Source organism: Moschus berezovskii, chromosome 10 (genome assembly GCF_049115385.1).
Source record: "Moschus berezovskii isolate FMDL1 chromosome 10, NW_MosBer_1.0, whole genome shotgun sequence".
NCBI classification, from domain to species: Eukaryota; Metazoa; Chordata; class Mammalia; order Artiodactyla; family Moschidae; genus Moschus; species Moschus berezovskii.
In genome coordinates, this window is record NC_142469.1 from 19632964 (window position 1) to 19646138 (window position 13175).

Genomic DNA, 13175 nt, shown 5'->3' on the forward strand with positions numbered 1-13175 from the left:
ATTATCATCTAATGCACAAACTCCATTCACGTTTTCTCTAACCATGTCCTTTATGGAAACAGGATCCAGTTCAGGATCATATTACATTGAGTTGTGGCAATCTTCAGTCTTCTTTAATCTGGTATAATTCCTTGATGTTCCTTTGTCATTTGTAACCTTGATATTTGTAAGAACTATCAGCCACTTATTTTGTACCTCAAGTTGAATTTGGCTTCTGGTTCTTCATGATTTATATATTTTTCAAGATTCCTCAGAGGTGATGCTATGATCTTATTGCATCATATCAGGAGGTATATAATGTTGATTTTGACATTATTGCTCATACTCACTTTTATCTTGTTTAAAATGTACTTTTCTAGATTTTTCCAGGTATTTTAGTAGATATTTTTAATAGGTATTTCTGTGTACTCAGTCACTCATTTCATGTCTGACTCTGTGACTCTATGGACTGTAGCCGCCATGCTTCTAAGTCCATGGAATTTTCCAGGGAAGAATACTGGAGCAAGTTGCCATTTCCTATTCTAGGGAATCTTCCCGACCCAGGGATCTAACTTGCTTCTCCTGCATTGGCAAGCCAACTCTTTGCCACTGAGCCACCTGGGAGGTCCCTAGTATTTCTATACTTATTTGTTAATAAGAGTTTTTTTCTTATCCCACATTTACTTACGTGTTTTCTATTTTTATCAGCATGGAGACATAGATTCTGTCATTTTTTATTTTGATGCTCAAATTGCCCTAGATTTGGCCCATGGAAAGTTCTTCAAGCTGGCTACTGTTTTCTTTTTGACGTATCCCCATCATTATTTGAGTACCTGCTTTCTGGTATAGCCAGGTGGTCTAGATTTCTTTGTATTTCTCTGTATCAGCTCTGTAGTCATGCATTTCTCCAAGGAGCTATTGTTTGTATAAGTGGAAAGAAGATATTTGGGCAGTTTGTTGCTACTGGGTGTCAAATTTGTAGGCCCTCTCAGCAGACTGAACTAGGAATATTTGTGTATGTATGTCTTAATATTAAGTATGTATTAAAATTCATGAGTTTGCATTGATAACTCCAATTCTAGTCCAACACCACAATGTTTATTTTAGCCTTTTGTGCTTTGCATGCTTTTGTAACTCTCTTCTCTGACTGAGAAACCTGTCTTCCATTATCTCCAGTGTGTTTACTTATTTGCTCAGTTGAGTTTTCTGTGACCAGTCTTCTGGCAGGCAATACTAAGGTTGCTTGGGCTATACTGTCATCACCCACACTGCTTGACCCTTTGCTGGACCCCTGGAAAGGAGGAAAAAAGAAGAGAGCTTCTTCCCACGCACACACCATCCTTCCTTCCCTAAGCATGCCAGCTAAAAGCCTCAGAATTTTTTTTTTAACATCGAAAATATATTTTCTTTCTTTTTACTCTTTACTTCTTTGCCACTTATTCTTTTGTTAGTGGAGATAAAGAATAGATTGTAACCATCCTCTATGTAATTTTAAATATTTGAACAAGATTAGTGTATTTTCTTTCCATGTATAGTCTGTGAAATTTCACATTACATACTGCTTGTAAGAAAACAAAGTCTTTGGTATTTAATGAGATTATAACAGGTTCAGAATATTTAACAAAATATGACATTGTCTCGGTGGTGTCTCATCAAAGACATGCTTATTCTTATTAAGTATACGGGTTATTATTAATGTGTATAGACTGGCAGATAATATGTGATAATGAGATTTAGATTTATTTTAAAGTGTTCCACTGACCAAAGAGGGGGGAAATCACACTTTAATTAATCTTTGTTTTCTGAAGGAATTTATATTTAACATAAAACTATTAAGAAAATTTGCTACTTTACTAAAAATAATTGAACAATGTTGAGATTCTAGTTTTTAGAGCACTAGGTTGATAAAATTCTTTATCTATAGTTTTTATCATAAAAAGTGTAATGCCATGTTTGGTTAAGCTGATCTGCATTTTGTTCCTAATTGCTGCAAACGGTTCTAAGTTATGTGTTTCTTAGCCTGTGGATGGCATATGATAATAGCTCATGATATAATTCCTTCTATATTTTAATATTAAAATTTTTAATAGTAGGGAAGTGCTTTTTCTGTTTCAGTATCAATTTTATAAAAGCAAATATGTGAAAGTATTTTTTTCCGTAGGGTTCTTTTTATTGAAATATATCCTTTATTATAGACACTAAAGTATTGGAGCCAGTCTGAACCCAGCTTGATGATATCATTGATTCTTCTTAATAAAAGACAGAATTAGCTTACATAGAGCTGACTCCCACTGTGACAAATGAGGGTCTAGTTTTCACATAAATGGATGTGTTTAAAACCTAGCTAGATGCGGAGATCTATGCTCATGAAAATGAGGGGGTTTAGATTTTTTTTTTTTAAGAGGTTTAGATATTTCATCACAGGGTAGTATGTGGATAGGGACTGCTCCTTTGTATCTAACCAGCTGTTCACATAACTTACCTATGCATTCAGAATAGTGTAATTGAATTATTTATGTCCTTGCAGAGGGGAAAAAAAAAAGTACAAGCTAAATATGCTGAGCTGATGTTCTACCTATTAAGTTTAATTTTGCCCTTGTTGGTTTTCATTCCTTTGTGTTATCTGGGTAACAAATTTCATTCCTTTTTGTTATCTGGGGTAGGCCCTCAAACAGGTAACATGGTATAATAGAACAGCTTTGTCATGGTCAGTTGGGCAAAGTTAGCAATTTCTCTGTCAGTTTTTTCATCTTTACAGCAAACAGGTAAGTCTAGAGTAGTGGTCATTATAGGTCGTTTTTGCTTGTGTACATATTTTTGAGTCATAAATTTATATAAAATAAAATGCATAGAACTTAAGCATTCAGTTTGGTGAATTTTGAAATGTAATTCTACACATTTAATCATATATAATTACCACCTGTCCGTTGGTCCTGTAACTACTTGATGTCTTCTGTCACCTAAATGAATTTAAATGATTATATTAATCTCTTTTGTATTCTTAAGTTGACATTGAGCATTTTTCATCCTGAATTTAAAAGATCACACAGGATGTAATAGTTGACATAGTGAAAGGAGTAACCTTTTAAAACAGAATAGTTAAATCAGTCTCCTCATATATGGATCTGGGCACATCCAAATTAATAATATATACTTGTTAATAGTATATAATTGATTAAAGCCATATATTTTATACAAAGTTTGATGAATAGTTAGATGTAAAAGCAAAATTGTTGGAAGTGCATCTTTTAATTATAGACAGACTATTTTTCTCAATTATTTTATATGTCCATGGATGAATATTATGTTACATATTGAAACTGGATTCAGCATCTATTCATGTTTTCCTTCTAATAGATGTTAAGTACTGAAGAACCTTTTTACATAAATAGGTACATGAGTATGGAAAGAGTTTTATTACAGCAATATCACCAAATACCTTGAACTCCTACATTATAGGCTTCAAAATCATATGATACTCTACTGTCATAAAAACTTCTTTAATGGTATCATAATTGTAAGAGACCTAGATTGGACCTTCCTTGAGCTATTTTTGTAGCACTGATAATTTAGAAATAAATTATCTTGTAAAAGATTGTCTTAACCAGAACGTAGAATCAATTCATTTTTCTAACATGTAACAGTATCTTTCTGTTTGGTTTGGTGATTTTTATACCCTGATGAAAGTGAAAGAGGAGAGTGAAAAGGCTGGCTTGAAGCTCAACATTCAGAAAACTAAGATCATGGCATCTGGTCCCATCACTTCATGGGAAATAGATGGGGAAACAGTGGAAACAGTGGCTGACTTTATTTTTTTGGGCTCCAAAATCACTGTGGATGCTGATTGCAGCCATGAAGTTAAAAGACGCTTACTCCTTGGAAGGAAAGTTATGACCAACCTAGATAGTATATTAAAAAGCAGAGACATTGCTTTGCCAACCAAGGTCTGTCTAGTCAAGGCTATGGTTTTTCCAGTGGTCATGTATGGATGTGAGAGTTGGACTGTGAAGAAAGCTGATTGCCGAAGAGTTGATGGTTTTGAACTGTGGTGCTGGAGAAGACTCTTGAGAGTCCCTTGGACTGCAGGGAGATCCAACCAGTCCATTCTAAAGGAGATCAAACCTGGGTGTTCATTGGAAGGACTGATGCTAAAGCTGAAACTCCAATACTTTGGCCACCTCATGCGACGAGTTGACTCACTGGAAAAGACTCTGATGCTGGGAAGGATTGGGGGTGGGAGGAGAAGGGGACGACCGAGAATGAGATGGCTGGATGGCATCACCGACTCGATGGACATGAGTTTGAGTGAACTCCGGGAGTTGGTGATGGACAGGGAGGCCTGGCGTGCTGTGGTTCATGGGGTCACAAAGAGTCGGACATGACAGAGTGACTGAACTGAACTGAGGGCCATGCACCATTTTAATATTTCAAATGGAAGATGGGTTTAGGATTCTTTTTTTTTTTTTAAAGTATGAGAAGAACAGTTGTGGCAGGTGACACTTTGACATAGCATAATCAGAGCAGTTTTTGGAAGGGTTATATGTGTGAATTGAACACCTAAATATTGATTACCTTAAGATTATTTATGTCCTGTATGCCTTAGAAAAAATTTTTTGTAGCCCTTGAGGAATATGCATAGTCTGATTTGAAGACTGCTGGACTAGAGGGTTTCGAAAATTCCTTCCAGCATTGTGATGCTAAATCCCAAGTAACATTCAGGATTTTGTGGAAGCCATCGCGATGGTGATGAGAAATAGATTAATTTTGATATTATTTTTGTTGTTGTTCCATGATGTTGAAATAAAATGCCAAAGTCTTTTTTTTTTTCCCTTTCTTTCTTTTGGATTTTAAGGTTTCTAAACAGTGTGGATATTGTCCAAAATGTGGAAAAGAAAAAGAAAATCAGACCAAATGCCAAAGTTGTGGTATTGCTTTTCCTAAGGATTTGCAGAGAAATTGCAGACAAGCTGTAACTTTGAATGACTCTGCTGGATTATCAGTAAGAACATCAATTCATCAGAATTCTGGAGGACAGAAGTCACAAAACACAATATTACCAGCCAAGAAGTTTTATGGCAACAGTGTGGGAAAGATTCCAATTGATATTATTGTGAGTTGTGATGAGAGTGGACATAATTATTTACATACTAATGGGAAAGTCATTTTATCTAGGGCAAAAGTAGCCAAAATTACAAACCTGAAAGAAAGGAAAACAAGCCTGTCAGACCTAAATGATCCAAGTAAGTATTTTACTCTCTTTAGTATTGCTTATGTGAGTCTAATATTTTTCACATATATTTTTAATGTGAGCATGAGTGTATTTCTGAAGTGTAGTTTTAAAAGGTTTTTTGTATCAGTTCTATGACATGCTTTTTGGGTAGATTATTAAAACTGCCCATGTAATTGAAAAATAGTAACTGACTTAGACTTTGTCCTTACCCTATCCATTTTAAGTAGTTAAAAAAAAAGAGCATAGATCTTGGCCCTAGTCTTAGGTCAGTTGCCAGTTAGGACCAACTTTCTAACTTTGACCCAGTTACTTTAATCTCTGATATATAAGTGGATATATTTCCTGCCTGATAGTGTTCTTGAGGGATTAAATTTAAAAATAACATGAAGTGCCTAGCACAGCTCTATAAAGCATTTGACTAAAGAGAGGACCCTGATAATTCATTCCCTTACTACTGTTGTTCCTCCTCTAAATCCTTTTCCTGTCTTTTAGTCACATATACATATGTGTATGTATATGAAATTCAGTCCTTTTTGTAATAAATAGCATAAGATTGGAAACAGTCATAGACTGATTGAATAGACTTTAGGTAGCTGTAAAGGGGGGAAAACTTACTTAATATTGTATAGAATGATTTTTAAGCTATTTTATCAAATGAATAAAGCAAGGTGCAGATCAGAGTTTATACTATGCTACTCTTTATTTGTGATGGATAGGAGAATTTATATACCTTGTTGGTGGCTTAAACACAAAGAATTATCTCAAATTAATTTAAATTAAAATAATATTGTGGTTGTACATCCTTAATGTTTAAATAAAACTCCAGAGAAATCCTAACTGGATTCAGTACTTTTATTAATAATAATATTCAGTTCAGTTCAGTCGCTCAGTCGTGTCCGACTCTCTGCCACCCCATGAATCACAGCACGCCAGGCCTCCCTGTCCATCACCAACTCCCGGAGTTCACTCAAACTCATGTCCATTGATTCGGTGATGCCATCCAGCTATCTCATTTTCTGTTGTCCCCTTCTCCCGCCCCCAGTCCTTCCCAGCATCAGAGTCTTTTCCAGTGAGTCAACTCGTCGTCGCATGCTATTTTTAATTACATATTGATAAAACAAGCCAGCAATTATATTACTGTCTCCAGAAACCAAGATGTTAAGTATTGGAGAAAAGGAATACAAAAGCAAAACCAAAGAAATAAAAATAACTAACTCGAATTTGAACTGGAGATAATAACTGGAACTTATTATATATCAATATTTTCTATTGAATAGAAAGTATCTCTTAGCTTTACCCATAAAATATGCCTAGAAACAGTAAGCAAACTTTGTATGAAAACAACTTTAGTTCCCATATCCCATATCTGTGTTTCTGAATACCATTTTCCACTAAAAATAACAGCTCTTCAGAGAAATGACTGACTCTAGGTCTGGAACACAAATGTATGAGATAAATCTCAATCATTGAGTTGTATCAGGAAGCGTGGAAACAGTCACAAACAACTGTGGTCATGTCAGAAGCAACATAGCTAAAATGAAAAGGCTCCTCTCAGTGACCACGACTGAATCTGCTTGGGCCACAACAGGAACCATAACTACTACGTATTGAAATATGTTAAATATATCAATTAGTTCAGAATGATATCTGCCTACTCTTTCACAGAGAGAAAAGCTCCAGCTTATAAAAGGGACAAAATCAAGGAGTTTTTCAACCTCAAAAATATATCAAGTCCTATTTTAATTCAATGTGAGAAACCTTAACTTATACCAGTATATTAGCTTATTTTCCAAAAGAGCTTGATTTGTAAGGGAATTTCTGTATGATAGCTGTCAAGCCAACACTCTGTTATGTTATGAGGATGTCTATATTGAGTATGAATATTTTATGATAGATTTTAGTGTTATACCAATGCAGTATTAAATATGTTAATATTATTTGAATATTTCCCAATGGTGAGGTTGTTACGTAAAGTTTTAACGTAAGATATCACTAGAACTCTAAAACTTATTAGGCGATTACTGGGTATTATTCTGAGCCAGACTTCCATACTGGAAATTCCAGGATGAGGGGAACTGAGTTGGTAAGTAAAAAAAACAAAGTGAACCTATATGGTTTTGAGGTGCCTTAAGCAGTTCACTGTCTAGAGCTTAACCTAGAACCGTATCAACTGTGAATTAAAACCATAAAGCATAATTTTGTTTCCCTTCCCTCCAGAAAAATTAAAAACCATGTTTCTCAGTAACGTATATAGAAAAAATGTTTTAAGACATTTATTACATGCTTATTGGTCCTGCTTTGTGATAAAAGTTTATATACTAACCAGTTTAGTTTGGTTTTTACAATCCTGTGAGATAGTTACTAATGCAACCCTATTCTATAAATGAGTCAATCTGCACTTAAGGCTTCTCATTGTTATGTACATATGGGCTGTTGGAGTTTAGATTTCTTTTTTAAATGATTTTTCTGGTTTCAAAGTTTCTTCTGTTTATATACTTTATCATTCTTAAATTTATGTTCCTATTAAAATGATTTATTATTATAAAACTTTTGTTCTGTCCTTGGTGGTCAAATAATAAAATGTAGAGTCTCTCAAGTAATGATAAATTTTGTGTAGAAAAGTGAAGTAGTTCTGGGAGGTAGAGAGTGACAAGTGTCATAGTGAAGAAGCTTGAAGTTTTAGATCATAGAATTTTAGATAGGTAGGTAGAAAAGTTAATTGATAAAGAAACTTTTGAACACTGCCTAGAATGAGGTGAGAAAGAAGATAGCCTGATTTCTATAGGAACAAGTTTGGAATGTAAATGCAAAGACCTGTATTAGTTTGCTTAGGTTGCCATGACAGAATACCACAGACTGAGTGGGCTTAAATTTATTGTCTTAACAGTTCTGGATGCTGGAAGTCCAAGATTAAGGTACCACCAGGATTGGTGTCTGGTGGAGGCCTCTATTCCAGGCTTGCAGACAGCCACCTTCTTGCTGTGTCTTTACATGCCCTTCCTTTTGTGCTTGCACAGAGAGGGAGAGAGATCTCTGGCACCTCTTTTCCTGTGACACCAGTCCTGTCAGATTAAGGCTTCACCTTTAAGACCATGTAACCTTTCTTATCTCTCTATAGAGGCCCTATTTCCACATATAGCCACGTTGGGGATTAGGGCTTCAGTATACGGATTTTAAAGGGACAGAATTTAGTTCTTAGCAGACTCTGATGCAGAATCTTAGGTATATACTTATGTAGAATATTTTCCATGTTTTGTCAAGAATTAAAGCAGTTATAAGAACAGCTCTTTAACTATTATTATCTTTGCATACTCTCTCCCTGTTTGCTTTGTAATTACGGTAACATTGAACACAACCCTCATTTACTTTAAATTAATAAAACAAGAACTATGTAGTACAGTTCTATCTGTTGCAGCATTGGGGCTTTAAAATAAGTTTTTGATAGAGCAGATATAGAAGTTTTAATGTTCCTGAAGCACAAAAAAATGACTAGATTGAACGCTAGGCTTACTGTTGAGTATGTGCTTCTGTGTAGCTCTTCATAAACAATATAAGCAGTTCATGAATTTTTCTAAAGCTTTTATACGTCAGGTACTTTGCTAATAAATATTTTGCACATTAAATCATTTGTTCCTAAGACTTTGTTGTCCCTATATCACAGAGGAGAAACTGAGGCAAATGACTAGTAAGTGGCAAGACCCTAACTTTCAAATGTGTGTAAAGTGACTTGAAAACTAGGGTCTTGGGCTTTCTATTTCTAATCTGGCCTGTTACATTTTCTGTTAATAAAATATCATTTCTGAAAAACATTTGAGATTAGATAGCAAAATTAAAAAGATGAATGGTGTGATGCTGGGGGTGATCCTTCTCTGGGACTTGTTATATGAATCAGAAATAATGACTAAGCATTTATTTATGATCTGTGATAGGGGAAAGCAGAATTGCTCCTACAAGTTTTTACATTCTTCAACACATGACTTTCTTTACCAGATAGTATTTTGGACACTGGGAATATAGCAGTAAACAAAGCAGTATTCTTGTTCCTTATACTTTATTTTAGTGGGGAAAGACAAATGAGTAAGTGTACGTCCACAGGGAAAGACAAATAAGTGTACATCCACAGCAAAAGACAACAGACAACAGAAATTTAAATTAGTTGATGTGAATAAGCAAGTACCTGTTTGCTTGCTTTAGATTGGGTAGTTAATCAAAAAGTGGTATTTAAACCAATTATTTGATGACAAAAGTGCAAAAGTGTTAGGAGAATTACAATCAGATAGAAACAAGCTGGTATTGGTGAACGAGAAAGAGGAAAAAATGAAGTAGTATGAGAAAGTGGCCTGGGTCCAAATTACATACATCTATGAACCAGAGTAAGGAGTTAGGATTTTGACTCAAGTGCAGTAGGCGGGCTCTGCAGAATTTGATATAGAGATGAGTTTGAAAAGATTCAATAATAAGTATGTGGTATAAGAGAAAATTACCTTCATGTAATGTCTTAGTCATGTTCATTTACTCAACAAGATTTACTGCATGTTAGGCATTGGTCCAATAATTGTGGCTTAGCTGGTAAAAAATTCACCTGCAATGCAGAAGACCTAAGTTTGGTCCCTGGTTTGGGAAGATCCTCTGGAGAAGAGAAAGGCTACCCACTCCAGTATTCTGGCCTAGAGAATTCCATGAACTGTATAGTATAGTCCATGAGGTCACAAAGAATCAGGCACTACTGAGTGACTTTCACTTTCAGGCACTGGTTCAAGTTCTCCCAAAGACTAGTAATGATATTAGTGATTTCTTGTGTGAGATAAAAATTATTTGATCACATGCAGTCTTACAGACTTTTAAAATGCATGATATTTTATGAATAATTTGTATGCAAATTTTCTTCATACTTAAGACTTTCTGGAACTCTGAAATAGACCTAATGATAAACATATATGTAACTTGTCTATGTGTGGGTGATTGTGATGAATTGTAGAATTAATTTTATATTTGTATGTTATTTAAAAAATGCCAGTTCTAATTGCTCTACAAATTTAACTTTTCATCAGATAGAATGGATTCTATCTTCATTTTTATTAATCTCAGATCAGGAGGAGATCCAAAGCAGATTTAGTATATTTCCAACTTTTGTCATGTACTTACATTTTTAACTGACAAGAATGAAATACCTGAAGTACTTAACACTTTCCTTATAGTCATTTTGTCCAGTGATGATGATGATGATGATGATGACAGTGACAGGACTAACAGAAGAGAAAGCATCTCTCCTCAACCTGCTGATTCAGCATGTTCTTCCCCAGCACCATCCACTGGAAAAGTAGAAGCAGCACTAAATGAAAATACTTGTAGAACAGAGCATGAACTAAGAAGCATTCCAACAGATTCAGAATTAAATACAGTTACATTGCCAAGAAAAGCAAGGATGAAAGACCAGGTACTTTTCACATTTATTAACATTTATTCAGATTTCTCCTCTGTTATGCAACTATTTGAGGAGGACGATAATTTGGTGGTATCAAAAGGGAAAAATGAATTATTCATTAAGTAGAACTTAAAATAACACTGGGAAGATTATTGAAAGAACATTAAAGCATACACAAAAATATATTTTAATTAAAGGCTTAAAGTGTAAAAAATTCAACAAAAAGCAACAACATCAACCTTTAGTAAGCAAAATATAAGTGTAAAACACATATATTTGTATAATCTAGTAGAGGTCATTTTAACTTGAGTATATTTTATTAATAGCATAATATTATTTTAGTATATTTTATGTTTTACTGTAAAATTTTTAAAGATTCAGATGACAAAAGAAATTATGTCAATCAACAGTAGGTCTAGAAAGGAATATTTGTAATACGGGTAAACTATGCTGATGTCTATAATAAGCCAAGAACTTTTAAAAATTAGAAGGAAAAAGAAAATTTAAAAAAAATACGAATAGACCGAAAGAAGAGAAATTCAGATAATAAACCTTTATAGGAAAAGTCCATATCAAGGAAAATGCAATATAACCATATACTTAAACAAACTTTCACAATTGATGCAAAAGCAATTAGCACTTATATTGGCAATAATCCAAGGTAAAGGGTACTTTCCTTATATGTTGATGAAAAAAAGGTAAGTTGTGGCCTTTTGGAAAAAGAGTAAAAGCATCTACTAAAATATTTAAAATGTATACTGAATGACCAAGTAATTAATTCCCTAGACTCAAAGGAATCTTTAACCTCCAGTACTTTGATTATATATATAAATATAATTACTAGCAAACAATCATTTTAATGATTGATATAGAAATTACCGGAGAAGGCAATGGCAAGCCACTCCAGTACTCTTGCCTAGAAAATCCCATGGATGGAGGAGCCTGGTAGGCTGCGGTCTGTGGGGTCGCTAAGGGTCAGACACGACTGACTGACCTCACTTTCATTTTTCACTTTCACACATTGGAGAAGGAAATGGCAACCCACTCCAGTGCTCTTGCCTGGAGAATCCCAGAGACGGGGGAGCCTGGTGGGCTTCCGTCTATGGGGTCACACAGAGTCGGACACGACTGAAGTGACTTAGCAGCAGCAGCAGCATAGAAATTACATTGGGACTTTCCCGGTTGCTCAGAGGTTAAAGCGTCTGCCTGCAATGCGGGAGACCCGGGTTCGATCCCTGGGTTGGGAAGATCCCTTGGAGAAGGAAATGGCAACCTACTGCAGGATTCTTGCCTGGAGAATCCCATGGAGGGAGGAGCCTGGTAGGCTACAGTCCAGGGGGTCACAGAGAGTCGGACACGACTGAGTGACTTCACTTTCACTTTTATAGAAATTACTTAAGAAACTAGTATATATGTACCGTGGACTATTACACAGCCACTGAATGAAAATTGGAGCTGTATCAATGGCTTAGGATTTTCTGCATGGCACTATTTAGTGAGAATACCAAGATGCAGAAATTATATGCATATTTTCTTATTTTTGTAAAAAGAACCTAAAAATAAATTTGTATGTTAAAAAGTTGTATGTACATATGTCAGGAATATGGACAGTTGTAGATTAAAATATGGAAACATACATATTTGATAAGATGGGATCAGTAAGAAATGAAAAACCAAAAGTAACTATAATAATAGAAAAAATATAGGTTGATATTTTTATTTTTTTTTTCTTTCTTTATTTATTTTTTTCAGTTAAAAGTATTTTTATTGAAAAAGCACAAATGCAAAGAAATGAACAGAGGAAAATTTATACGTCGAACCTGGACTGGTCACTTATGATAATATACATGCTACAATTCCATTCTCCCCAATCATTCCACCTTCACCCTCTCCCACAGAGTCCCAAAGACTGTTCTAAATGCCTATGTCTCTTTTGCAGTCTCTTATACAGGGTTCAGGTTACCATTTTTCTAAATTCCATATATATGCGTTAATATACAGTATTGATGTTCTTCTTTCTGGCTTACTTCACTCTGTATAATTGGCTCCAATTTCATCCACCTCGTTAAAACTGATTCAAATGCATTCTTTTTGATGGCTGAGAAATACTCCATTGCGTATATGTACCAAAGCTTTCTTATCCATTCATCTGCAGATGGACATCTAGGTTGCTTCCATGTCCTGGCTATTATAAACAGTGCTGCAATGAACATTGGAGTACATGTGTCTCTTTCAATTCTGGTATTTTTAGTGTAATCTTAGGAAATGCCTTTCCAAACATTTCAGCACAAGCAAAAGTAATAAATGAGATGAATATATTTGTTTCAATGGAAAGTACAATACAGTGAACCAAAACACCATCCACAGAATTTAATTGGTAATGCAAATGGGAAAAAGTAGTGAAATATGTTACAGAGTATAAGTTGGTCCTTTACATAGTTTTGATTTCTTAAAAATCAAGAAATAGAAGCAACTATAGAAAAATGAGTAAAGGGTATAAATAAGAGTTTGTTTTTTTTAAAGTAGGGTACAAAAGAAGAA

The 13175-nt window shown here is 34.7% G+C and overlaps 1 protein-coding gene across 5 annotated transcripts in view; it reads left to right on the top strand.

Annotated features, from left to right (window-relative positions):
* SENP6 (SUMO specific peptidase 6) overlaps positions 1–13175 on the top strand; it is a 137375-nt gene that overhangs the window by 82494 nt on the left and 41706 nt on the right. For all 5 annotated transcript variants that reach the window (XM_055433444.2, XM_088840543.1, XM_055433448.2 and 2 more), the window contains 2 exons: positions 4832–5219; positions 10408–10646. In XM_055433444.2, coding sequence (XP_055289419.1) covers positions 4832–5219; positions 10408–10646 — 627 coding nt within the window. The remainder of the gene's footprint in view (positions 1–4831; positions 5220–10407; positions 10647–13175) is intronic.